Source organism: Ischnura elegans, chromosome 8 (genome assembly GCF_921293095.1).
Source record: "Ischnura elegans chromosome 8, ioIscEleg1.1, whole genome shotgun sequence".
NCBI lineage: Eukaryota > Metazoa > Arthropoda > Insecta > Odonata > Coenagrionidae > Ischnura > Ischnura elegans.
Window position 1 is genome coordinate 47,388,241 of NC_060253.1, and position 27,580 is coordinate 47,415,820.

At 37.4% G+C, this 27,580-nt stretch overlaps 1 protein-coding gene across 3 annotated transcripts in view; it reads left to right on the plus strand.

Moving 5' to 3' along the window:
- Positions 1 to 23,930, plus strand: part of LOC124163338 (putative thiamine transporter SLC35F3) — an 85,310-nt gene extending 61,380 nt beyond the window's left edge. For 2 of the 3 annotated variants that reach the window (XM_046540172.1, XM_046540171.1), the window contains exons 12-13: positions 7,236 to 7,265; positions 17,998 to 23,930. In XM_046540172.1, coding sequence (XP_046396128.1) covers positions 7,236 to 7,265; positions 17,998 to 18,112 — 145 coding nt within the window. In that variant the 3' untranslated portion in view covers positions 18,113 to 23,930. The remainder of the gene's footprint in view (positions 1 to 7,235; positions 7,266 to 17,997) is intronic. The other variant, XM_046540173.1, reaches the window with a different exon arrangement.
- The last annotated feature ends 3,650 nt before the right edge of the window (positions 23,931 to 27,580 follow it).

The following is a 27,580-nucleotide window of genomic DNA, read 5'->3' on the forward strand; positions in this document are numbered from 1 at the left end:
ACCTTGTTTTTTTTTGGCATTGATTTACATATTTGTTTGAAACTCGATCGATAAACTGTTGGTTAGTCACTCCAAAATTACGGATATGTATCGGTTTCAAGGGAAAATTCATTTAACAACACTATTTGCAGATATTTCTGTAGGAACTCGGAAAAAACTGCTTAATTAATGAAAAACAAAGCGGAATCAGAAACCATGGATAGAAACTAGAGATGCGCGAATAGTATCCACAATTACTCAGATACCTCGAATACTTGGCAGTATTTAATATTCGAGATCTCAAATAATTATGCTAAAAGTACGATCTCGAATACTTTGAATTTTGCGCCATGCACTGTCACACGCACGTCATTGGTAGTTGACTCAGATAAACCTATAGAACTCTAGTCGTTTGCGAATGACTATGCTATGCAGTGCCGTTTTGGGCAAGTTAATGAATTACTTCAAATTCGCAGATAAAAGTGCTGAAAAGATATCGTTCGACGTGGGGAACCGAAAATGATCGGGGGAAAAAAATCAGAAAATCCCCGGTTTCCGCCTCGAAACCTCTCAAAAAAATTACAAATGGCGGGAAAAAAATTGACTTTTGGGGTACCTTCTGTTACGCATTGGGCACATGGTTACGCATCCAGCTACTGCTCCCGAACCATTCCACTTATCGGAAAGACCATCACGAATTCAAAGACTGCAAGGATGCAGGCTTCCTCTGACATCAGTTTTGTTTCTTTAAGCCGAACGACGGCTCCTCAATGATGCATCATAGTTGAAAAAGGATCGAAATTTTCATTGAAATAATAGTAAAAACGGCATGTGCGCAGGCCCCTGGCTAAATGCATACCATCAATATACCAACATTCTAAAAATTATATTCACAACTTCTCATTCTATGCTCATCCAGGATGAACTCACAAGATGGAACTCCCTTTTTCAAATGATGAGGTGTCTTCCTGAACAGAAGTAAGCCATAACGTTAGCTGCCTCTAACCTGAGTTTTAATGTAGACATAACTCCACCATAGTGTGATGCCATCAAGCAATTGATTGATGTTCTGGATGTTTTTGAAGGAGCCAACATTTCTCGCTCGTGGAAGTGCAGTCATAGTTTCTTAAGTTATCCCCCTACTGAATAGCATTATTAAATTCCTAGAAACTAAGAAGTTTTCACATAGTCATCTACAAGGTTTGGTTAATGATTTCCTGTTTTCCATAAAAGTTGGTATGAATTTCTGGAAAAAGAACAATTATTCACTTTTGCCACAATTCTTGATGTACGATTCTAAATCAGTGATTACCAACATCCAGCATTCAAATAAAGTGAGACGATAAAAATCAGTTGGCTTTGGAGATGACAAGTCTGTCAACAAAGTCACCCAACAAAAACAGATACCTTCGGAAAAGTGCTACGGAAATGCTGATGTTAAGCAACAACAATCAATGTGGGGAATTTATTAAAAATGAAAAAGTTCATTTTAAAAATAAATTTGATATATACCTTTCAATTCATCAAGTGAAATAGAAGAAAAAGTGCATTTAATATGCTTTGCGCAATTCTAGTATTCAAGGTATTTGAATATTTGAGCAATGATTTAATAATTGAATTTGACATTCGAGTTCGAGGAATCTGCTATTCGACCCATCTCTAATAGAAAAATTTAGAACCCATGCATTAAAATAAAGTAAATAGAGAGCATGTTTCTAGCATTAATTGTCATGACATACAAGCTATAACAGCTTCTTTATCATGAAACGGAGGTCAAGTTGCTAGGGAATTTGGATTCAGTCAATACGGAGATAGGTTCATCTGGTAAAGTGGGGACACAAAGTTGCCATTATAACAAATCTTGCTATGGAACTGGACAGTAGGGCGACACAAATAAAGTAATTTTGAGCTGGAAAAAGTTGCTAACTTGCTGAAGGCTGTTAGGACAGGTAACATTGCCAGATTCATGCTTCCAGACACAAATCAGTTCATCCTGTGGCAATGTTGTTAAGGACAATGTTACATATGATTATGTGGATGTAGGTTTGGTCAAATTTCCTAGCCTCCCCGTCGCTGGGTTTCCCCTCCCAATGTCTGTAGTGGACTCACATACGCCTGCACATTATTACCTGCTGTAACACATGCACTGCATTTGCTAACAGTTTAGGAGGCATATTATGTTTGGGCCCATCTTGGTGCTCTAAAATGAGGCAGCCATCATGTGATGTGTGAGGAATTATGCTCTTAGAGCAGAGAATTTTTATGTTCTCAAATTTGTGTCTCGGGATGAAAGGGCACATACATGTGTGGGCAAAGTAATTAAATGGAACTGCAAATGCAGCTAGCATTAAAAATTCAGTACCTAATTCAATCTTTTTCCCCCTGAGGCAGTGGCGTAGCCAGGAATTTCGTCCGAGGGGGTCCAAAACCTGGGGGCAAAATTTTTTATAAACAGGATAACAGGTAGAAGCTTTTAAACTAATTTGAACACTTTTCATTATCGAAAAAACTACATTTTCCAAAGAAATCTTTTTTAAATGCATGATTTTTCAAATATTTTGTTTTCTTTTATGAAGAAAGTATGTTTTTATATTTTGGGGGGGATCTGGACCACCCTTCGCTATGCCACTGCACTGCTAAGGGGACTGTTATCATGTGACAAATGGATGCTAATAAGAGAGAACTAATAAGCCTACTAGCAGAACTGTCACCATCAACTTTTCGCAATCTACAAGGAAAATCAATTATGCCAAAGTATTTGTCAAGGAGCAGGAAATGTACCCATATTATTTCATGGCCTTTTTCATGAGAAAAATTCAAGCTAACAAGAGCAAAATTGATGGGTGGAAAGAGTCTGCATCTATGTCTTGTTTGTGTGAAGAGGATTTGGCTGGAAGTGAAGATTTTTGGAATGCCTTTCATTCAATAATGCTTTTATTAAAATGATTCATTTTTATCTTGAGTCAATTTTTACATCAACTTTTGAAAGATTAAGAATTTCCTCGATCACACTGTTAATAAGTTACTTAACTTATCCCTGTGGTGGTGAATATACCTTACAATTATTAAATACTAATACCTCGTCTAAAAATTTCAAATTAATGGCTTTTGAAGAGTGAAATTGTAATATTTGATTAATACTCTCGCAAATGTAGTTTCGCCCATATGACATCACATCTATAAAGTTCAAAAAGCATTTTCTCTCAAGAGTCAACTGGGTGGCAACTACTTGCAGCGATTAATATATTTTTTTTTAAATTGAGAATCCTATGGCGAAATAATCATGCCCATAAATTTATGTTGTAAAGGACTCCATAAATCTATATAAAAATATGGAATACTGTAATTTGAAGCAGTTTTTATAAAATCCTTGTCTTAAATAATAATATTTGATTTTTGTCTATACTTAATTTTGAAGTATCAAGTTGCTCCAATGACCTGATGTCCTAGTCCCAATCCTTTTTCCTCTCAATTTCCAATCAAATTATGGAGCGGTCATTTTGAGTGATCTCTTTTCACTTATAATTGCATTCAGTGATTGAACCCTGTGTCCTTTTTGCATTTGATATGAAGTATTTAATAAACGATTCTGTGTGTGCATGACACTGTTTTCATTTACCAGTTTGCTCCATCCCATTACTCTTTGGTGCCCTTTTCAGCTAGTGGCTGCTCGTCTTTGATCTCTATCTATTCTCTTCCAAGAGAGTTAACTGGCTTCTAGAAAATTGTCGTAGGTGCAAAAATTTTGGTGAGAGATCTACTGTAGTGTCCTACCATAAAATTGTCAAGACAGCAAATGATAATTCTGATTCATTACTTGTTACTAGACATAATTATATGATGGAGAAAGATGGAGCATTAACCCATATGTTCAGGAATTAGAGGCATAACACCTTGTCTCTATCGATCTTATGAAAATGAAATATCTTTCTTGCAATCTTGCCAACCCAATCATCTTGATTTCAAGCATTGTGTAGAATGCCGCTTGCCGTACATATAATTTTGTCTATTAACATAAATGATGCAAACCCTGAGAACAAAATTTTCACTTCTTGAATATTTATTCATTAGGTTTCCAAATAATGTTTCAACTTTTAGTACATACAAAAAAAATAAATTTCAGCATTTTGGGCTCATGGCGGGAGGTAGAAAAATTGAAACTGATGACTGTCAAGAATTTGAATCCAACACGGAAACATTGAAACTTCACAATTACTCACTTTGTCATACAACCCATACCTAAGTTATTTTGGATTGGCAAGGGCTGAAATCACCCTAGAATAAGTTACTAGCATATGAAAAACACATGATCACAGTGGGATAGCCAGATCCTTTCCCATGGGCTACCATATGCACTTAAAGGAATTTTGTTTGTGGGTGTCACTCTGGATTTGAACCGATGACCCTTGCTTAGTTTCCAAGTGCTCTACTCATGTTCCCCTTGACAATTACGTATAAAACATGTTTTTTTGGCTAAGTACCTCAAATTTTTGGAAATGTTACTGTGGCTACCTATGTACAAGCGAGCTTAATTGTTTGGCAATATTGTGGATAGCATTTTGCTATATGTATTGAAGAAAGTTACAGTCAGGGCCTTCCCAGTTGCACTGCAACACAATGTATGGACTCTCTTTCTCCCAGATTATGGCCAGGATTTAGTGAGTACTATGCGGAGTGAACCTCCTCTTGCAGCACTATGTTATTTTCCATTGCGCTGTCACCCCAAATTCTCATGTACAAAGCATGTGATATGTATGTTTTATTTTAGAGTTTTGAAGTTCTTTAATGCAAGTTATACCTACAGTGAAAGAGTAAGTGTTGTATGTAAAACTTACTTGGTAGGTACTTTACGACAAATTTTAATAGAGCATTCAAAATTAAATCAGTAAAATGGTGACATTGCTTGCAAATTTCCGTGAAAATGAATTTCTGTAACCAAGGTTAGGCAGATTTCTTGCTCATAATATTATTGCGTGTTATAATTTAAAATGTTGAGATATTCTGAAAACAGCCTAAGATTAACCTGCACATTATGCATGGATGCACATTATCCTTGAGAATTTAGGATACTATTGTTTCATGAATATTAATGATTTGGATGAGGGAGATGTACTTGCAGTAAGGATATGGAAAGAATCTTTTTCTGGTACCTTTCTCAATATTGCAGTTTGTCCGGGATATAGACTGGGTTTCATTCAGATACACGCACAACCAATTTATATGTGGGAGGAGTTTCACATACCATATATGTCTGAATATATTCCCCCCTTTTTTTCCAAAAATGCCTGTGGTAAAAGTGAAGGGGGGGACTATATTCAAACGCATTTTTTTAACTTTTCCGAAAACTGAAGCCTTAAAATTATGGGGGGGGGACTATATTCAGAGAGGGGACTATAATCGAAGAAATACGGTACTTCTTTCTCAACCATCAAACTCAATCTGCTGCTTGCTCCATTGAAAACTAGCCTACATTAAATTTATTAATCAATCAAGTAAATGCACTTTCAAGAATATCGGAGAATGGTTAATGTTCATAAGTTGAATTTATTATATTAATATTTTTTAAATTAATAATTAGAAGACTTTTGATATCATGCGATTATTGGAAAGAGGACGACCTTAAATTTGTAGGAATAGTTCGTTATAAGCTGTCAATGTTTTTTATGAGGGAGTTTCTAATGTAGTGAGATATCTAAATTTTATGAATTTATAAAAAGAATGGGCGATTGGGATAGTTATCTTAATTTATCCCGGCAATGGATGGGCCTATATGGGCATTGTTAAGTGTACTAACATTTTAGATGTGAAAAGAAAAGAGGTGTACTAAACATCGATATACACAAGAATACACCAATTGCAGTGTCATGTGTAAAGCAATAAATATTATGCAGTGATGGTGGAATGACCTGGGCTTCAGTAATTTGTCCATTCAGCTGTGCAGACATCCTGGATAACATTAAAGTTAAGATTGAATTGCAATCTCATATTGTATCTTAGTCCTAAGATGTGAAGGGAAACGTTACCTTTATATAATGATGAGATGTCTTCTTGTCTTAACCACCCCAACATCCACAGTGCTTTCCCTGCAATGTCGAATCCTTTGCGATGTTTTACAGAAGAAAGCTCTGATGAGTAGTGCATTTATTGCTGCTATTCGTATCTAGATTGTCAATATTTTCTCAACCTTTTTAGAGTATGCCCATATTTCATATGTATTTCTCTTTACTTCTATTTTTCATCATTATGCGTAGCTTATGTGATTTTACTGCATAGATTTAATCTTCTTGTGTGTGACTGTATGTGTGGCTGTGTATTACATACTCAGTACCTATTCAATTGTCATAGAGTATTCTTTATAAGTCTCTTTGCCTTCGTAGTTACAATTTGAGCTCATAAATTGGATGAAATAGAATGATAACGATTTGTAAAGATGCCCATGTTGCCCAGATATGAGTGACGTAAGAGCTGTCATGAGTACACTTAAGGCCTGTGTGTGATAGAGCTTGCTCTTCCCTTGAGATGGACGAGGGCCAGCTGTTGGTGATGTAGGAGCTGTGGGTGAAAGGGTGCCACGGCAACTAGTTTGAATGATTGAGTCAGGCATTGTTGGGGGTGGGTCTCATAGATGGACGTGCTTTGGAAAGATTACCCCAAGGACTGAAAGTCATAACTAAATAATGCAAATTGAAAACAACGAACCTCATGTAGGCAACATTTTTTTGAAAAATTTTGATGTGAAGTTTACAATTATCAAAATTTTTTGTGTTGATAAGGTGGAAAAAAATTTCACTTGCATGGAAATGTGGAGATTTTAACCTTAAGAGGTGCATTTTCAGAGAATGTCTCTAAGTATTTACCTCCTTTTTGATTTTTGAAGAATATTGGGTGTAAAAAAGAAGGTTTCAGAACTGGTGGAGAGAAAATGAAACGAAATCAATAGAAAATTGAGAGTATTTTGACCTTTATGTGAATGTGTGCTCTCAAGCACAATGTGAGTGCGCATGGTCAACACCCATGTTGTGGGCTGCGCACGCATTTGGGTGGACTCACCCTCTCTCCGCCCCCTCCCCACTTGTGTGTACAACACAATCCCCCCTCCCCTCTCTGTCTCTCTCTCTCTCCCTCTGCTGGCAACACAACCACGGCCACCACCACTTGCGTGATGCCGCTCCATTTTGTCACAATTGCACGCGGTCAACCCCTGCGACTGACTTCTACATCAACCACCACCATCATCTTCACACTCACCACCCCAGGAATGTCATCATGCTGAGCCACAGTGCAAGGTAATGTCACAAGTGTGATCAAATATCGCCTCCCTCTCTCTTAACTTGTTGTCGGTGCTCTTCTTCTTCTCCTTCTCTCTCTCTTTCGTGATGACTGTAACCATGGAGCATATTAGAGATATATTTTACATTGTACATATTAGGATTGGGACGAAATGGGCTTATTGTTAGTGCCCAATATTCCCTTTCCAACACTTAAAGATTTTCTACTTTTACACTGCTGAGTGGTGAGGAGAGGGAAAAAATATCAATGGTGCATCTCTACTGGAAAAGTTTTTAATTCCTGGAAATTTTTAGTAGGCTTCAACGGTATTTTTGCCCCTAAATGTGATTATATATGTAGTTAGGTTTTCCCTGTCAGCTCTACGTTTTAGATCTCCCCTAAATTATGCAGGTGTAGAATTCATAATATGAATTAACCTTTTTTGTGCATGATGTGCTTCATTTAATTTTTTTATGCTCCCCTGGTTTTAAATTTTCTGATGCACATCTATTAAAATAATAATAATGAATAATACCCTCTGTAAGATAAGAAAAAAATAGAGTTAAAACTGGGAATAAGTGTAAGAGAAGTGCAGAGATGTACATTTACGGCTATGGACTACTGGTATAATGAAGTATGTAAATTCAGTGTGCCTAAGGTTTGGATGGAGCTACATTAATGACTGTTATTTCTGCGTAGTGGGTATGAATTGAAATATTGTCAGTAAGTTGACATATTCACAAAGTGTGAGATGCCACAGCCAAATAATGTTCATAAGTTTTGCCAGCTCCCAGAGGTCTGTGAAGACATACTGTGTATCTTGGAACCTTTAGGTACAAATGGTGAGAGTGGCAGATATTAGAGTGAGAAAGTGCATTAGACAGAGGCAGATCTAGTTTTGCTCATTTTTAACCTAAATGGATTTCTGTAATAGCATCTCAGTTCTTCCTCCAATAGTGACAAGAATTAAGTGGACCAAGGAATAAATGTTATTTGCACCTTATGAATGGGAAAAAAATGTGCCACCTTCCTTCGTACCCATAAGACAATGTAGTACCCAGTCATGGCATTACTAGATGACTTCTGGAAAAGATACATCTTTCAGGATGTATCAGTGATGATGATTGGCACTTTTTTTATTGACAGTTGCCATTGGAATTTTAAATCTATCCTTGTTCAATCACAATGGCTCAGTATCAGTATGTAGTACATTCTACTTAAAAGAAGAATTTAGCTTTGGAGATGATAAAGTTTCAAGAACGTCTGTGATTGATTTTTGTTGTCTTGAAAATGGTAAACTTTATTCTTAGGAAACAAAGTGACTAGTCGTCACTTAACATCACAGCTACTGCTTGTGCCCTGAAGACCTGCTACAAGTTAGTTTTTTAAAATGAGACTCATAGGATCCTTTCTGGATATAACTGGAGTGATTTTCTGTACTTATCAATCATGCATGTATGAAGTCTTTTTAATTTCTCTCCAGGCATTGGGTAATACTCAATGAGACTGTGGGGTTTGATGGTAAGTTCACAGCCAGCAAGTATTTACTGGGATTCTCCTTAAGCACTGGAAAATGCAATTTTGCACATGCAGATGCTATGCAAATGGTGCTGTGAATTGAACAGTGCTGGTACTCCTTGAAGTCCTAGCAGGGACAATGTGTTAAATTCGGCTGCAAGGTGAGACCACTTGTTACATTTGACTTTTAGTGAAACAAATTTTTTTGTGAGAGAAGTTAGGTACTTGTTCTGTGGATCAGTCTGGTGTCTAGTACTCATGACCGTTCAAATGCTGTGTGTGTGTGTGGTCAGAATTTTAAGATCGGAATGCATTTAAATATTTTTTACATGGTTTAAAAAATTATGTTATCATTTTTTGAGGTAGTTTGAGTGAAGCACTGACTTTAATAGCACCTTATTAGAGTGCAAGTTATTTGATTTCAGCCAGAGTTGGACAGTTGTTAGATACACATCTTTGCTATATATGTTACAAGTATATGACTTGTTCAGTAAACTAAAAAATTTCCCTGTGGTGAGGAAGTCTTTCTGTCTCCCTGGAATGTCGGCCACTGCAGGAAGCCAGAGAAAATTCCACATCAGCTGGCTGAGCAGGTTTGCTAATTTATTTTGGAGCAAGTATTGTGGCTGAATGATCAGTGTGTCTGGCATGATAGCATTTTTATTGGTTTCTCTGGGGAAGGCAGAATGTGAAATACATATAGTGGCGGCTGAAGATGAAGATCTGCAATGTGCTGCCCCCTGAATCCCCTCTATTGAACCCTCCTCACTCCCACACAACATTGAAATATGTGGAAATGTAGTCACTCTAGCCAATAGGGTAGTTTCCTTCATCAAAGAAAACGAAAGGCATTGATTGCGATTCGTTACCCACCATCAGTGTATTCATAATATACATATTATTTGGTTTTAGAATCCTGGTTTAGACGAATGGCAATGGTCAATTTTATCCTCATTTGAAAAAGGCCTGATTGGCACCCATGTGATGCCACTCCATGTGACGTCACAGGGACCTTGTTTCTATATGAGTAGATAGGATTTTTACAACGTCTGAGATTACTAATGCATGCATGAGGCACAGAGCTCAGGGAAACATGTCTTAATAATCACCTATTAGAACTGCCTATGGTCAGAAATTTTCCTTCGTTTGATAAGGTATTTATAATCCTCATTTATGCCAAGCACTACCTGCTTGCAGGTTACTCGGCTACCTGCTAGCAGCCTGCACCTTGTGGCGCACATGTCCTCGCCCCAAGGTCACCTCACTTTGCGGCAGCAGGAACCAGAATGACGTCACACGGGCTTTCTCCCGGCATTCATACCTAGCCGTCGCGTTTTCGCGTGCTTGAAAATTTTCACTTTTCGTTCAATCGCGAAAAATAGATATCGTCATTTGAAAATCTAAAAGTTTGAAATGCATACTCCAGGAGTAATAATCTTTCGATTTAGGCAATAAAAAAAAATAGGAAACCACCCTATTAGCAAACACGGAAAAAAAACAGGCCTTCTTAATTTCACATCTACACACCCAATCATGGCTGTACCCTTTCTTGTTAAATTTTCTTAAGTTTTTAGTCCGCAAACGCCAGACTAATCCACAGTACATGTTATCAGTGGTGCATAAAATCTCATGTAACCAAAGTTGTGTAACAAGTGCTGTTACTCGGTGGCCAAAATTAACACTTTGCCTCTGCAAGGAATATATAAAGGGGTGGATAGAGATTTATATAGGGTCTGATGCACAGCACAGCATGTGGTTAGCAAAACCACATTTTCTAATGGATGAGGAGAATCCTTGCAGAATCTTGTTGGCTGTGAGCTGACAAGCAGTAGCTGTAGAGCCGTCTTATTACCCCTTGTCCAGAGGAGAATTCTGCGGACATGATACATGTGTGTAAGATTAGTGCAGAAAAATCACTTGAATGGTATTCAGAAAGGATCCTGTGTCTCATTTTCGAATATTTAATGTGCTACAGCTCTTCAGCTCACAAGCACCAGCCACCACTGAATCCATCTTGACCCTGCATTATCAGAAGAGACTGGGGAGGATTTAGGAAATGGGGTTCTAATCAAGATGAGCTTGGCAAAACCCCCAGGTTTGTCTTGCAAAATTTAGAAGGGATGATATCACGCTGTCATTTAGTTTGTTTAAGCTGAAGTGGGGCTTTTGGTCTTTTTTTAGTGATGCGGTTGATTACTTTCCTTGGTGGTATGCAATACCTCTCCGTGATAATGCACCTAAAGTCAGATATGCGTGGAGAAGTGGCAATTAGATATTCCTAAATTATTTTTAAACTTTGTCTATTAAGGTGGTGAGATGGAAACTTTCATCAGAGAGCCGCCTCAAAGATTTTTTAGCTTTTCCAGAAATTATGGTGGGGTGACTACCCCTCCCCTTGATCCGCCACTGCGTAAGCTATCACCAAGCAACACATGGAAGTTATTGTTTAGAGAGAAATGAAATCCATTTCCTATGAATAAAAAATGAGTATTTATTTCTCAAGCTGATCGGCTTGTAGACCTGAATGGTAACCCTGGAAGATTTTGAATGCTCTTCTATTTTTGCCTGCTGAGAACTTCTCACCAAATCCTTTCCTGTGTTGTCAGGGGCTCTCAAATCACTCAACCACATGTTTGATTCTTTCATCATCTGAAATCAGAGTGTTTCACCATCATCATCAACACTCTTCCATCCAAAATTGGTTTGATATATCTCTCCATTCAATTCTCGTATCAGCAAATATTTTAAAACCTATTAATTCTTCTGTTTTACATCCTTCATCACCTGCTCTATGCATTTTGTCCTAGGCCTTCATCTGACATTCTCCCCTTCAACCTGTCCTTCAGTGATTATTGTCATCTGACTATAGTGTCTCATGATGTGGCCGATTAAGTCTTCTTCCCAATGTTTTCAAAAGACTTCTTTCCTACTTTTCTTAGGGCTCACACATTACTTGCATGATCTATTCATTTGATTCCTCTGTAGCACCACATCTCAAAAGCTTCCAACTTGACTTTTCTGCTTCTGTTATCGACCATGCCTTACTACCAGAAAGAAGAATGCTCCAAATGCAAGTTCTAAGGAATATTGCATCCTTACTGCAATGTTCATATTTTCAGCTGTTAGGAGACTCCTCTTTTTGAAGAAAGCCTGCTTTGCTTGGGCTATTCTAGTATCCATTTCCATTGTACATCGTCCATTACTGGTCACTCAGCTATCCAGATGGCAGAATTCCATCACCTCAAGTTTTTGGTTTCATAGTTTCAGGTTGGTCTTCACCTCGTCTCTTTTACTACAGGCTAATATTTTATTTTTCATATTGATTTGTTGCCTATACCTAACATTGTCTTACTCTTAATTGTTATAATTTTCTTCAGGTCCCTTTCTCATCTCTGCTCTGACACACTTATGTCATCAGCGAATTGCAGCATGCTAATTTTTTCGCCACAAAGAAACTAATTTTTTTCAAATTGGTTATTATTGTGAAAGCACTAGCAAGTGCAGCGTAAGATATGTGTGTATGCATCGTTTTGCGGCTCTCAAAAAATTATGTGCTTGATCCATCAGACAGGGTAGACAATCCTGTGAATGAAACTCAATTCGGGAAATTCTTTTTGGTAATCTGAGGAAAAATGAAAATTTTTGGGTGTGACATTGTTGGGAAGTGCAGTTGCATAGTCTCTCTGAGTGGCAAGTTAGTATGGATAAATTGAAAACTGAGCCACCAGGCATAGAGCAAAAGGATCAGATGCCAAGCAAGATTAGGAGACTCTTGCTGACATTACAGGATTCTTCAAGAATTTACTTAGTGCCCAGAAATTGTTGGATACTAATAAGCGTATGGGTTTCTAGGTATATGTGCAAGTGGCAATCTACTGTGAAAAGATGCTGACAGATGTGCAGCCATAATAATGAAAGGCAATGCTCTCCCAGCAAAAAGTAATGCTAGTGAAGATTTCTCAGGTTTTGCACTGGGTAAGGTCCTCCATATCTCCTTCCAACATTTCCGTAAGTAACTTGCCCATCATATTCAGGGCAACCATATATTAACATCAAGGGCGGAGCCTTACTGGGGCATCGCCACTCGGAGGTGGGGGGGCCTCATGCATGGAGGGATGGGGTCCAAGGTTGCGGTAACCAGCCCCTTCGGCGGACCTCCCCTGTGCGCGGCCCTTCCCCTCAGAGAGTGGAAGGGCGATGGAAAAGATATTGAACGGAAAAAATAAATGAATGAAAATGGAAGAAAATGAAAGAATAATGATGATATATTGATGTATCTATAAAACAAGGTGGTGACGGAAATATATACCTTTAAAAAAAAACCGCCCTTAGAATAATATTAATAATAATATGATAATAATAATAATATTCAGGGATTCAGGAATCCAATACCATTTCATCCATTCCTCAGGGTATTTTTACAAATATCCCGAGGAATGGAGGAGATGGTATTGGATTCCTGAATCCCTGAAGACGATGGGTGAGTTGTTTGTCGAAATGTTGGAATGAGATATGGAGGACCTTGCCTGTGCAAAACCCGAGAAATCTACACTGCTATTGTTTGCCGGAAAAGAACCAGACATTACAGAAAGTAATATTGCCCAAAGTTTTTCCCCTTGCGGCAACGGCCCATGATACATCAGCTGAGTACACCACCAGCCCATGTGCATCTATTTTGAGAAACTGCATTTTTCTCTATGGTTACATTTCATAATGTCTGCTAATAAAGTATGATGAATTTAACTTTCAACATTAGGCAAATTAAATATATAGCCATCTCAATTAAATGTATGGTTTTCATTTGCGTGAATAGTGATAGAAAAATATAAGTATAGGCAACCCACATGCTTCCCAAGCAATCCCTGTAATATTTTCCTGGTTAGTGGAATGTCACCTAACAAACTCAGATGTTGGAGTGTGGATGCATGGAGGGTTTTCATCTCGTTGCACCTACTCCTTTTAGGTGAGTATATACCTACATTGGTGATGGTATGTGGTGGTGCCCCCACTCACGTATCAAAGAGCCTCAGACATCCTTGTTTGAAGCTCTCTCTTTTCACCTAGAATCATTCGTGTATTGAGCTACATTTATTTCATTGTTGTAAGCATGGCATTTTCAATAATGTCAAAAATGAAATAATAGTGGTGAGCATGGTTTTGATAAAGTTATATTTATGTATTGATTTCTATTATTAATTTGTAATATTATGGTAATGCTATTTGTCTTGGTTGAAGATAAGGATCTTAGATTTCGTAGATCATTTCATTTTGCAAAATATTTTATTTATATCTGCAGGTGCCTTTTTCAGTAATTTTGCTAATGTATATTATTATATTTGCATTTTTTAAGGCATTGTAATCACTGAAATATGAATGAAATGGCTGCCTGCTTGCGCTGACTTTGGATCTTCCGCAATAAATTTAAACAGGATGAGTTAACCAAAAAAACACACAATAGTTCTTTTGACTATATAAACAATATGACTTACTTCAGGGTCATTCATGCTGAGCACACAGATTCGGTATGTGAGCCATTGAAGATCATTATCTCATCTTCTCCCATCCTTGTATCCTTGAAAACTCTGTGATCTACGATCAGCTCACTTCTTCCATGATGTTGAAGAATATAATTTAAACTTATAGAAGACTATAAATAACAAAGTTGGGCCATTATTTGGGTTTAGTTTGATGACAGCATCTAAATTATCGAATGTTACTTGTCAGGATTCTTTCCCATTCAAATTTTTTAAATTTTTTAGTCACTGAAAATAATAACTCATGTGATATGGTTCATAATTCCTAGTTTTAGTATTTTTTGTATTGATGGCTTTGAATTGTGTTTAGTAAGATGTAATGTACCATAGTTGAATAGTATTCCTACCCCTTTTAGTCTGGTGAAAACAATAAGTAGTGATTATTTGCTCGGGTCATTCTTTGTCTTAGTTTCAAATAAAGCATTAAAATTCATAGTAGCATAAAGTACTACTGCATACTCAATAAACATTAATACCTAAAACTGAAATGAGACCCACTCTTGACCGTTTCCCTCCTAATCATCTGATAAATTGGGATTGAGGCCATAAAGGCTGTAGTGGCCAATTATAAGCCAACCACAGAGTGGGTATGGGTTAACTAATGGAATATTTTGTATTGAACCAACATGAACAAACTCCTCATATATTGATTAAAAATAAGTCACATACGGGTGTATGCCGCGTGTCATGATGGAGATAGCCCCGACGTTTCGCGACCGACTGCTGGTCACTTTTTCAAGGGAATAATGAAAATTTTTTACTTTTTAAAAACTTTATTCTCTTGAAAAAGTGACCAGCAGTCGGTCGCGAAACGCCGGGGCTATCTCCATCACGACATGCGGCATACACCCGTATGTGACTTATTTTTAATCATCATGAGCCGCGAAAGCTTCAATCAAGAAATCCTCATATATTAATCAAATATAACATAACAAAGCAGTTTTTAATGCAACTTTTATTTAGGAATCAATGGAATGGATTGTTTAAAACAGTTAAGGAATACTACTTATATTTTTAACAAGACTGTTTATTAAAACTGATGAAAAACTAATTTTCATTTGCAGCTGAGAGCCTTAAGGTCATTTAAGAGAACAATGATGAACATGGAGCCCTTAAGTTTCTGAATCATCCCTTGATAGATTCCTATTTTGGGGGGACCATGCTTCATTTCTGTCCTTATGAGGGCAAACGAATGTTTTACTCTTACCTGGCAAAGTCTTCTCAAAGTTTTTTAAGAAGATAGGGTACAGATCAATCCAAGCCTTGACTTGTGCCTTTAATCTATGAACAATGGAGCTGCTTTCTAATCTGCAGTTATATGTGCTTCACTCACATTTTGACTGTCAACTTCGGGGAGTTCTGACTGAAAGTGTTGTTCCAAGGGAGCAAATACTATCTGTGGTTTTAGTTTTCAAGTTAATCCCCATTCACAAGTTGGAATGTTCTCTTTCTACTATGTCATTGTTGCCATATTTTATCGATGAAATTGGTCACTGGTCATTCGTTCCTATAAAATTCATTAGCCCCTGTCAGCACGAGTCAAGGTGAAGGAAGAAGCAAGGGAATGAAAGGAAGAAGTACACATAATGCCATTAGAGAACGCCCTGTGGCTGAGATCACATAAACTTGCTAATGATGTAGTAGTCTTGATTTTCACCATGGTAGAGTCCTCTATGTCCATCATTTGATTGAGCCTTGGGAGAACTCAGTGAAAAGGGCTTAACACATTCTCTAGAAAACATCAGGTACTTCTTAGGAAATTCAGTGGCACCAGAGGATGAGGAGGGAAAATTTCTCCTTATCATTCTTTTTCATACTGCTGCTGACATAGCATCTGCATGAATGATGTCATCAATAACACATTCATTAGGTAATTAAAGTATTTGGAGCAGGTACATACATACTTTTCTTGTCCTGTAAGTTCCCAGAGTAAAGATAACATCTGTGGCATTTTCAGGTATGGGCTTGGATATAGCAATATTAAGCTACAATGTTTAGATATGCATAACTCCATAAATTTGAAATTGTATGTGTCTTCGACTCAATGGCACATTTATAACTCTTTTTGTAAGAGATACCAATTGTAGGCAGTTCCTAATCTAAGGGCTTACCTGAGAGTGTTTAAAAGCTGATTGTTCTCACAAACAAAAGTTTTAAGTAAGGATAATTAGGTAACCTCAATTCAACAGTTTTAGGAAGTTTCATGGGCAGAATGAAAGGACATTATTGATGAAAAATACTGGCATCTATTTACAGAAAGTAATTGGTTTTTAATCATTGCATGGAAAGAATCAGTGGGCATTGAAATAATAGTAATATATTTATTTAACGGGTTATTAAGAAAACCCTTTATGTTGTTGTACATTGATTACAAGTATTCAAAGTAGAAAGAAAAAAAGAAACATCAAGGGTGTAAAGGAAAAACTTCAAATAAAAATGTCATGACAATAGTAACAACTGAAATAAGAAAAATTTTAAATAGGAATATAGATATTACATTACATAAAATAAGGCAAAACGGTCAAGAAACATTGCTTCTCACATATCTTTTGAAGGTGCTTGAAGAGGAGGCAAAAAAGTCAATGTCCCTTGAGATTTTATTTGCATCTCTCATTGCACGGTACAGTGGCATGTAAAAAGAGTAATTATTCAGTAGATAAGGAACATTAAAAAAATTTCTCAGTCTGGCATTCACCAAAGGTACTCTGAAAGAGAGAAATGATAATAAAGTTGAGCACTTTATGTAATTGTTCAAAACAATATAGAAATATATCATCAAATTGTTTTCTTCTACATCGAAGACTATTCGGGTTTAAGTAATTCATTACACCATCATATTCTCCTTTCTTTCTGGAAATAGAAAACTTGTTTGAAGTAAACCTTAAACATTTCTGGAAGGTGAAACAGCCATTCCAGTTGTCGACTCAACTATTCATCAGAATTTGACGTCAGTATGAATCATGTATCAGTATGTTTCTTGTCCATAATTCAGGGATCATCTGTTAGATAATTTTCTGGATTTACACAGGGTAATGCCAATTTTCAGTGTCATTTGATTAATCACTCTTTAAATTGTGTCAACCAGTCTCTCCCTCCTCATACCATTTCTAAATTTACTCTCACCGACAGCTGCCACGTCATCTACATTGCTTAGCTGCTCAATTTTTTTTGCAACACATTGCATCTGAGTAAGGTTTTGCTGACTTTTATCTTCTCACAAGCCATTCCTGCAAGAAGTACAATGAATAATTCAATAGAATTGGCATAAAATGCAATGAATGGTATGGAGACCAAATTCAAAACTTCAAGGAATTAACAAATTATGTATATTTTTCAATGATTGGCTGCCTTTATCTCAGATGATGGGCTCTCCACTACATGTAGTCCATGAAAACAGCTGAGCTGCAACTCATTCACTAATTATTATTTGTAATCAGGGGAATTAAAATGGAATTAATCACTCTTTGATGTGAGCTTAATTCCTATAAAGTTAAATGTGATATTCTTAAAAGAGAGAGTGAGTACACAAAATTTTTCCATCTCATAAATATCTAAAGAATGTTTGAGTTGACTATGATCTGGATGCAAGAACGTCACCACATTAAGGCAGGAAATAACGTTTTGAAGAAGTGTTGCATGGCCACACTCAAGCAATTTACTGTTGGTCCCTCTTCTCAGACTTGTTTCCCCGTTGCAGGTGGAGTAGGAGGCAGCGGCATGGAGCCACGGTTGGGCAGCGCCGCGACGTCATTGATTACCGCACGGGGTACATCCGCAGCCACCTGCGATCGCCATCGGGACGAGTTAGATGACCCGACCCCAGCCACCCAGAGGAGGATGGCGAGGGGAGTGGGGATGGGTCTGCCCCTTAAGGGATGACCCACTATGCAAAAACCTCCCTCCCCCCACATGCCAGAGCTAGTTCCTTTCCCTCCTCCGAGAGTGCGCCCTGCGTGCATGCGTGGATGCTCCTCTGCTGCGCATGCCTCTGCGGCGCCTTCTCCCTCTGGGTGGCTTGTCTCTTTCAACAACAACAGCAATGACGACAACAACTCACACTGACAACAGTCTTCTTTCTAAATGCCTCCGACGTCTGTCACCAATACAGATATTATGCATCACACGACAGGGACTTTTTATATTCTTGACATGCAGTAGTTCTCATCTGTTGCTTTTGAGTTTTCTCTCTCTCTTTCAAATGTGGTTACTTCCTTGTACAAAAGGCCAATCACAACTCTTGGTAATGTTCAACCCAAATAATTGAATATTTAGCTCAAAATAGTTTGGAATCATAGTATTCCACTTTTTGTGTGGAGTCTATTATCACTTCATTGCCCTACATTCAGCTCTCATTTGTCAACTTTGAATTTGAGTCAGGAAATAGAGAATTAGGTTGTCAGCAAATTCATATTATTTTATTTAAACATTATGTAGCTATATCACTGATGTGCAATTTAACTCTTTTCTCTATTATTTTCATGCATAATGATTTCAGGATATTTTTGGATTTTATAATTAATATATCAAAGCAAGGTGTTATGAATTCCAATTCCTCTATGAGAGAAGAAGTTGTGACTCGTGAACCAATCCATTGTGTGCCTTAACCTTTTGTTGCACTTTGTTTCTTCGTAGGACATCAAACATTCAAACTCATTTCAAAGCTTTTTATTCTTCCCTTATCACAACAGCATGAATTTTTGCTGTATCCTCTCTCAAATGACAATCACTTGTCCGTAGATGTTTTGTTTTATGGTCAGTCCTTGGCCACTTTCATGCTATTTATCATTCAGTAGCTCAATGAGGCTAAATAGGGTATTTAAGAACAGACTAGGCAGAGAATATGTGCCCAGCAAATATTTTATTTATTGATGACCGGGCTGATGATATGCATTCTTAAATACGAGTGTTTTTATTCTCTCTCAACAAATTGTGGGTCAGTTGGAAAGTCCTCTTTGTAAAGTAACAATGTATGTAGTGTAGAGATTTTTGCACTTGAGTGACCAAGCCATGTCCCTCTCGTGAAATAGAATAGATGCACCTATATCCATAATTTGGAGTAGTCGAGAATGAGCTAATTCATAATTTGAGTTGCAGAAATTTCAGGTGATGGATGGTTATGAAGCAAAAATTAGGGTCTTTGTGAGATGATATGTGCCCTATGGATGCTACGCAAAAATTGACCATGCAGCCTACAGGGATCCATTCGAATGGAGCATGAAACCCTTGTCTGCCTTTCACAGTTATAACTGCTTTGGAATCTTGTGAGTTACACAAAATATTCAAAAATTTCAATAGACTAATACCTACTAGCTAATGAGACAGCAAATTATTATTCTAATTGTGGTTTCTCTTTATATATGATATATACCTCCAAAGGATGAATGTTAGAACATTATTCATTTTGTTGTCTTAGTAAGCTAAGCCTCAGTGCTCCTTGTCAGTGTCAATCGAACTCTTTATTTTCATTGCCAGAGTACGTGTACCAATTTACTATTTGCAAAGCTCGTAAAAGATAGTGGATACAATTATGCATAAGTTTGTATATGTGCCCACTTCACCTTTATTCCTCTTGCTCTTACAGCATCCACAGTGGTATGAAAATATAAAGAGATTGCGATGGAAATTATAAGTATCATTCTCTGAAAAACTCACTTTGTTATTTATATGTCCTTCTTTAAAATTTTGAACATTATAGCGAAAGTTCAGTGTAGGTATTCATTAGATTATGTTTCTCACAGAGGAGTAAAATTTTAGACTCTCACATTGACTTTGAAATATGGCAGTGCTGTTTTTCATTTTCCTCATTCCATAATTTTCAATCTGGCGAACAAAGATTCTCTCGTTGCCTATTTAAATTTTGAACCTAATTTTTACATCTTACTGTTTAGCAAAGTATGTAGTTATTGGTCATAATTATACCCGTCTGTTGTTTAATCAAAATTCATCAATTCATATTTCTTAACGTCTCTTCAAATAGATGACTCATTATAGTGACTAATTTCCATAGCTTTTGAATTAGCTGACAGAGAAAAATGTTTATAGAAACATTTTCAATTAAGACAATCACTTCTTCCGTCAATTCATTGTGTGGGAGCTATTGCTATAGGTAGCTACTCACCCAGTACTTAGGTAAGTGCTCATCTTTTTGGTTTACAAAAACATTTTCGAGAAATAGTTTTATTTAAGCTGAGGGGGTATAATGTATAATTTTTGGAAATGCAGTGAATTGAAAGTTATGTATGGCCTTGGCCTTGGAAAAATTGAGTCTTCATTCTCAATGGCTAATATATTGATGGTGCTTAGTCGGTGAAAGTCTTTCGTACATAATGGCAGTCGAAATATGGACTCTTTTGATGAGCACAACATTTTTGCTACCCCATCTCACAGATATTAATCTTTATAGACAGTGAAAACAAAAAAGAACTGTGCAGCTTTAAACCTGCTCTATCAACTTGAGATTTTACTTGAATGGAATAGAATTGAAAGATATACTACCACTGAATATTTGTTTGATGTGCTGAGCTTTAGATGATTGCTGATAAAGAACTTAAGAACATTTACTCTTCAAAGGTGTAAAAGTTGAAATTGTCATGCCCCCATTATAAAAGAAGGAATATCCATTTCAAGGTTTCCTTGGATAAGCGTTTCAGAACGAAGTGTTTTTTTAAGGAGATTGTGTTGGACCTTTGCATTGTGCCTGTGCTATAAAACAACTTTTTAAATTGCCTTGAAAAATGACTGCTAAGCATTAAGATACAATAAATGTATTTTTTTAATGATATCCCCCTGAAAAAGAGTGCACGATAGTAATATCTTTCAGAAAAAGCAGTACCTAATGAGCCCTTTTAGGTTGTATGAGAACCCAGTTCATCCTAGAAATTAAAAATTATGAAACTTGCCACTAACGAAGAATATATTGAAAAAATTTTGGTATGCTATAAGGAAGTTCCATGAAAAGACTAAGGGAATATAATTTTCACGAAACATTCAAAATATTTCCATCTTATTTTCCACCACCAACTGACATTTGAATTTTTCATGTGAGGGGAAACCACCACATTATTATCCTGTGGAGTTGCAGCTACTCCACCCATTATTTTCAAGTCATGATGAAATTGTTTGATATTTCTATGAAATCAGGAGTCCAAACTGATCAAGTGTTTGGTTCAGGATTTCAAGTAAGTTTCAGGAATGGATGTTTATTCATAGCCAGATGGGCTTATTAAAACTTAGATGGTACATAGCTACTTAACCTACACACAAGAGACCAAGCAGATTCATATTTGCATATATTCGTTTTTTCTCTGTATTACACAAGAACTGGCTGCAAGGCTGCAGTAGTGCAATATTTACACAGTGCATGTCAATTGTTGTTGTCACTGCAATGCTATGCATTTCACTCAGGTTCCCAACACTATGTATCCAATAGCTCAAACCAAAAACCCTCCCATGCTGTCCCTTTTCCTAAATGTGAATGAACAAGCTATCCCTTTCCTTAAACTATGTATGAATTATTACTTTAAGAAAATAATTTCCCCAATTTGGTGCATGTTTTACATTGAAAACCAAGATATGAAAGGCCTTTGGTTGAAATGTGGCTATCCATCAGTCAATACAATAGCTAAAAGAGCATAATTAACAGTCCATTAGAGGAAACAGCTGTGAGGATAAGTTAGAATTTTTGCTGGAAAATAGTTGTGTATTTATGTGTTTAGGGACTCAGCATGTGAATTCAGATAATCGATCATAATTAGTTGAATAATGTTGGAATGGAACAAATACTAGAGGCAGTTATTCCTTCTGAGAGTTGAATACAGTTTGTAACTACTCTAAGATCTGGAATTCTGGCAACATTTCAAGTGACCCTTGTATATATAATGCAAATTTTTAATTGGCTGCTTCCCAATTTAATTTTCAAGTTCTTTTTCTATCCTACCCATCACATCTGAACAGGATTGTGTTTTTATCAATGGATATTGTTCCAAAAATTAACCTGCCTGAAAATATCCTTTGTAAATGTATCCTCTAGCATTTAGGAGATCAAGTCATTATACCCTTCCACAGCCAGACTCTTTTACCAAGATACCATGAAGAATGCAGTGGGTGTGTTGAAGAAATTTTATGTCTGTACTCTTAAATGTATTTGAGGCCTACTTACTGTGAACGTGTTGCAGCTGAATTTTTCTTTACTCCCGTAGTACTTTTAAAATAATAAGAAAATTCGTTTTGTATTTACTACTCCAGAAAAAAAATTGGAAAGAATTAAGTTCTAAAGTTAACACTCCTGGGAAATGGCCCAATGGATTGGCCTTCTGGCATGAAATGATAAATTGTTCATAAAGTGATGAGTGATACAAGATGCTTCCTCACTTGAGATTCTGGGAGTCATATAAGCAGCATTATGATGATGTGTAAATTGAATTACAGCTTAAAATTTGATTTTCTGATGTGTGCCTTTTGTTGCCAAACCCATTTCCTCAGATTCTTAGTAAGAAAAACCTTTTCTTCTTTGCTCAAATTTTACATTTATGTAAATTTTGGGTATTTTCTTGAGGTCAGTCAACTTTCATCGCCACAGTTAAGTGATGCTTGCATAAGTGAATGCTGCAGTAATGCTACTGCTAATCACAAAATGTGGGTGAGTGTGGTGAAAATATGTAGATATTCAAAGGTATCACTCTATTGACTGCAATGCCAATAGTCTTTTGTTCCATAATGTGAAGGATTTGTGAATTATTTTTTGCTCTAATCAATACGTACCGACACACATGGTGGCCAGAGAATCAGAAAACACAATTATATAAAATCTCCCTCGGCCAACTATCTACTTTTGCAATGAGGAAAAATGTTGGCCTGTTGATGCTATGTGCTGATATCATGATTACGTGCATCTCACAGCAGAACAGAATTTCTAGTCTCCTGGAAACTTAAGGGTAGTTATATCTTTTCCGAGAGCAGTCTGAGGAATTGTGTCTTTAGGCATGTGGGAGCTTGGGCGAAATGATTTCAACTAGCATCATTATGAATTATTGTGCCAAAGTTCCTTTTGAATCCCATAGTTGATCAAATTCGCGGTTAAGGAAACAACCCATTTTCCTTGTGTACTTTCTTGTTGAAATGTTAATGAGTATAATGATGGTGATGTTGTGAGGAACAAAACTATAGCCAGGGGGTCAAACCCCCCCCCCCCCCCCCAACTTTTTGGGCAGTACAGCCTGAGGTGAAACCCTCCCAGTTTAATCCCCAACAAATTTTCTGGCTGCAGCCTGGGAGTAGATATAGAAGGGCTGAGGTCATCAAATGATGAACTGTTTAATGAATGCTCTTGTCACGTACATATCACTTTTGTCCTTCCTACGCCCTTCTTCCATTGTTGTCTGTTTCCCTTCAAATATTCACAAGTCATTGAAGAGACTTAGTGTGGATATTTTCAGTGTTGTTGTTTGACAGGGTATTTTAAATAACACTTTCCTCTTATAGTTATAAATGTAAATCTCATCATTAAATCTTTACAAAAACATTTTCAGACATCTTTTCTAGTGCATTAAGAACAACTAAATGTCTTTGATGAAAATGATCCATTGATGTTTTGATATGTGTTTCAATAAACATTAATTAACAATGTTTTAACAAAGCAGTTTCATTTTATCACCTTACCATATTTTTAATGTTAGAGTGGTGCGTGGAAGTTGCTGAGGGAATAGGAATGAAACTTCTGATCTTTTGGATCTTAAAAGAGTGAAATATAGGTGGCGTGTGATGGCTGCTTAAGGGCCTTTACAGTGCATTTTTATGCCAAAAGGGTAATTTCCTTCGTCAAAGAAAATGAAAGGCATTGATTGCGATTCGTTGTCCACCCTTAACACTTTGCGTGCCATGGACGTAATATTACGTCGTGCTAATCCTTCTGAGGATTGCCATGGACGTAATATTACGTCTTTCCATTTAATTGGCTTTGTATGCGTGAAGCCGTAATATTTCGCCCGTGGTACTTTTCCAGTTTACTGCTTAGGGGTTCTGTTTTTTTCAAAAATCAACTGCTCGATGGAAAAAGAGTTCACTTTATGTCTTGAGGATGAAAAGTTCTCTGTAGCTACCGGCATCCTCATCTTAGGCCACTTTATGTGAAAATTCTTTGGGCCAATGGACCGTTCGTTGAGGGTGCATTGACCCTTTTTGTCATCCAGGATTTATAATGCTTTGCTTGGAACAATGCTTTTTTATGATTTCCATGCTTTAAACAGTTCAAATTGAGCGTATTAAAAAATATAATGCATGTTATGGCGGTACATCATATGTTGCAACTTTTTTATTTTTCAAAAACAGTAGGTTTTCAATGTCAAATTATATATTTAAAAATTAGCAATAAATGTTATTCAACTCATTCATATAGAAGAGCAAAGTCAATTTTTATTGGAATGCACATCGATATAAATATAATTTTGATGCTAATGTTTTAAAAAATGTACGAATATAGTAAAAATGGCTGGATTTTTTTGTAGGGCTTTAAATTTAGCAGCCGGCACTCAAAGTGTTAAGTGTATTCATAATATACAAATTATTTGGTTTTTTAGAAATCCCAGTTTAGACGAATGGCAATGGTCAAATTTAAATAAATAAAAGATCGTAGTGCTTTTCCACAAGATTTTTTAATGCGTACAATGCGTTTCGGCTCACTGAGCCACAGTGGCAGCTGGTGGTAATTTATCTAGGGTGTGCATTAGAGCAGATATAGGATGATTATATTATGTTAATCCTAATCCATGAGCGTCATATTTCGTTGTAATAGAATACATAGCAAGCAAAACATATCACTGGTACACTCTACCCTTAAAATTGCATGAACAGAAATAATATTAGCATGTATGAAAATAATTATTCTCAACACACCTTTACAAGTGACGGTAGTTGAAATTCATTCTCTTTTCCTTACACCTTATGAGGAAGTAGTGAAGAAAACGGCTATATAGATGGCTCTGTAGACGGACTAGGATCCTGGGCGCAGGTAGTGTAGGTGGCGGCTACACCACTACACTACCTGCTAGTCAGTCACCAAAAACATGCGCGTGCGCATTTGCATGGTTTTGAGTCTGCTCCCATCACCCCTTTGAACAGCACATACCCCCCCGCTTACCTCGTCCCGCCAGAGCTCCCTCAAGCGATCGCACAGACCGAAAATGCGCCCGGCATGATGCCACGGGATCGCACACTTGTAGAGCGGTGAATTCGAAAAGGAGATAGCTGTAGCATTCGGAGGCTCATGTTTCGTGCATATGCAGACAGTACTTTTATCCTTCGCGCTGCAAAGGAATAGTTTTCTTTTATAATTTATTCATCTTTGGGTGTGCACTTGCTAACATGCGTATACGCACGCGCCGCCACTGCTGAGCCATCTTCTATGGTACAAGACTTTTGACCGCTTTCGAAAAAGGCTAGATTGGTGCCCATGCGATGCCACTCCACGTGACGTCACAGGGATCTAGTTTCTATGTGAGTAGATAGGAGTTTTACATCATCCAAGATTACCAATGAATGCATGAGGCACAGAGCTCAGGGAAACATCTCTTAATAATCACCTACTGCCTATGGTCGGAAAGTTTACTTAGTATGATAAGGTATTAATAATAATGAGGAAGGCATGTGGAATTTGTAATGGTCACAGAAAACCAGGGTGAGCCTGCAGAAATACATCATAAGTCTGATGTAAAGAGGAGGACAGAGAAAGGAAAAAGAAAGAAGGCACTGCTGTGATAAGGAGCTCACCGACGCTCCTGGGGATAGGGATAGGTTCAGAATGGAAACGTTGGGAATTCCAATGCCATCATTAGGGTGATGCAGGCTACCACTAGCGAAACCAAATTTACTTTTTGAATTGGGTGACCATCCTTGAGAAGAATGATCCTAAGATTTTTCTGTAGACTTTGAATGTGTTCATAAAATGAATGATTGCAATGAAAAAATTATGTGAGTATTAGAGGTATCGTCATATAAAACAAGATGGGAATTAAAATGTCTGCAAAGCAGTTACAGCCAATGAGCTGGAATTGTATTTTTGTGCCATATTTGGTTACGAAAGAGTGAAATATTAGCATACCAAGTGATTATTAATTAAGTTATGTGTAACCAACCTCAGACTACTAGAATCGTCAGTATGTGCTGCACAGCCTCGAGAGAACAAGTTGGTGGAAACCACATGGATGATAAGTAGGAAATTTGGTGGAAATTGTTGGCGGGGTACATCCATGTGGGTACCAAGGGTGTACCTTGGGTGGGTACCAAGCACCCACACTGAAAATACACATCTATTAGATATCTGAAGATAGATAAATAGTTATCTAATAGACATCTATCGTAGATATCTATTAGATATACCTATTATTGTCAAAACAAGCAGCATGTCTAATAGAAGCAGCATGTCTATTAGACCGTCGTGAGACAGGTTAGTTTTACCCTTCTGATGACCGGTCGTTGCGATAGTAATCCTGCTCAGTACGAGAGGAACCGCTGGTTCGGACATTTGGTTCACGTACTCGGTCGAGCGGCCGATGGTGCGACGCTACCATCCTTGGGATTATGCCTGAACGCCTCTAAGGCAGAATCCCCTCTAGCCGATGAGGCAACGGTGATTTGAGGAGACCCGAGAGCCGGCAGGCTCGAGACACTTTTCTTGCTCTTAGTCGACGCGCCTCGCTTAGGGGTGCGTCGGCATCCGAGCCCACTTGCCGATCGGGGAAACCGGGGCTCCCGGGGCGTATCCAGCGCAGACGGGATGCCTCCCCCAAGTGGTCGAACATGGGTGACCGACTGAGGACGGCGTCGGGTCTCGGAATTGTCTGTAGACGACTTTGGTATCCTGCTCCATTTACGGAAAGATGTCTATTAGATAACTATAACTGATCTATGTGTTCTGTACTTATCTATATCTATAAAAAAAATTTCTCATGCCTGTGCTTGCTGCAATTAACATTAGTGAAAAACTTGTTGCCGTATATGATCAAAATGAAAACTACAAAATTTACTGTCGTGACAAAGTATTGAACTTGGTCCCCCCATTTGATAGCCGGACACGCTCACCACTAGACCAACCGATCCTTTTGGAGAGATAGTGGGATTATAAAATGCTTGTTAAAAATACTGCTCGGAAATTAATTAATTACAGCCAAACTAAGGCCCATTTAATAGAACCACTATCAGTTCAGAGATGTGTTCGCTATTCCGAATGCCATAAAAAATATGGCTTTGAAAAAGGTGGAGCAAGGTATGTGGGCTCCCCTTGTCAG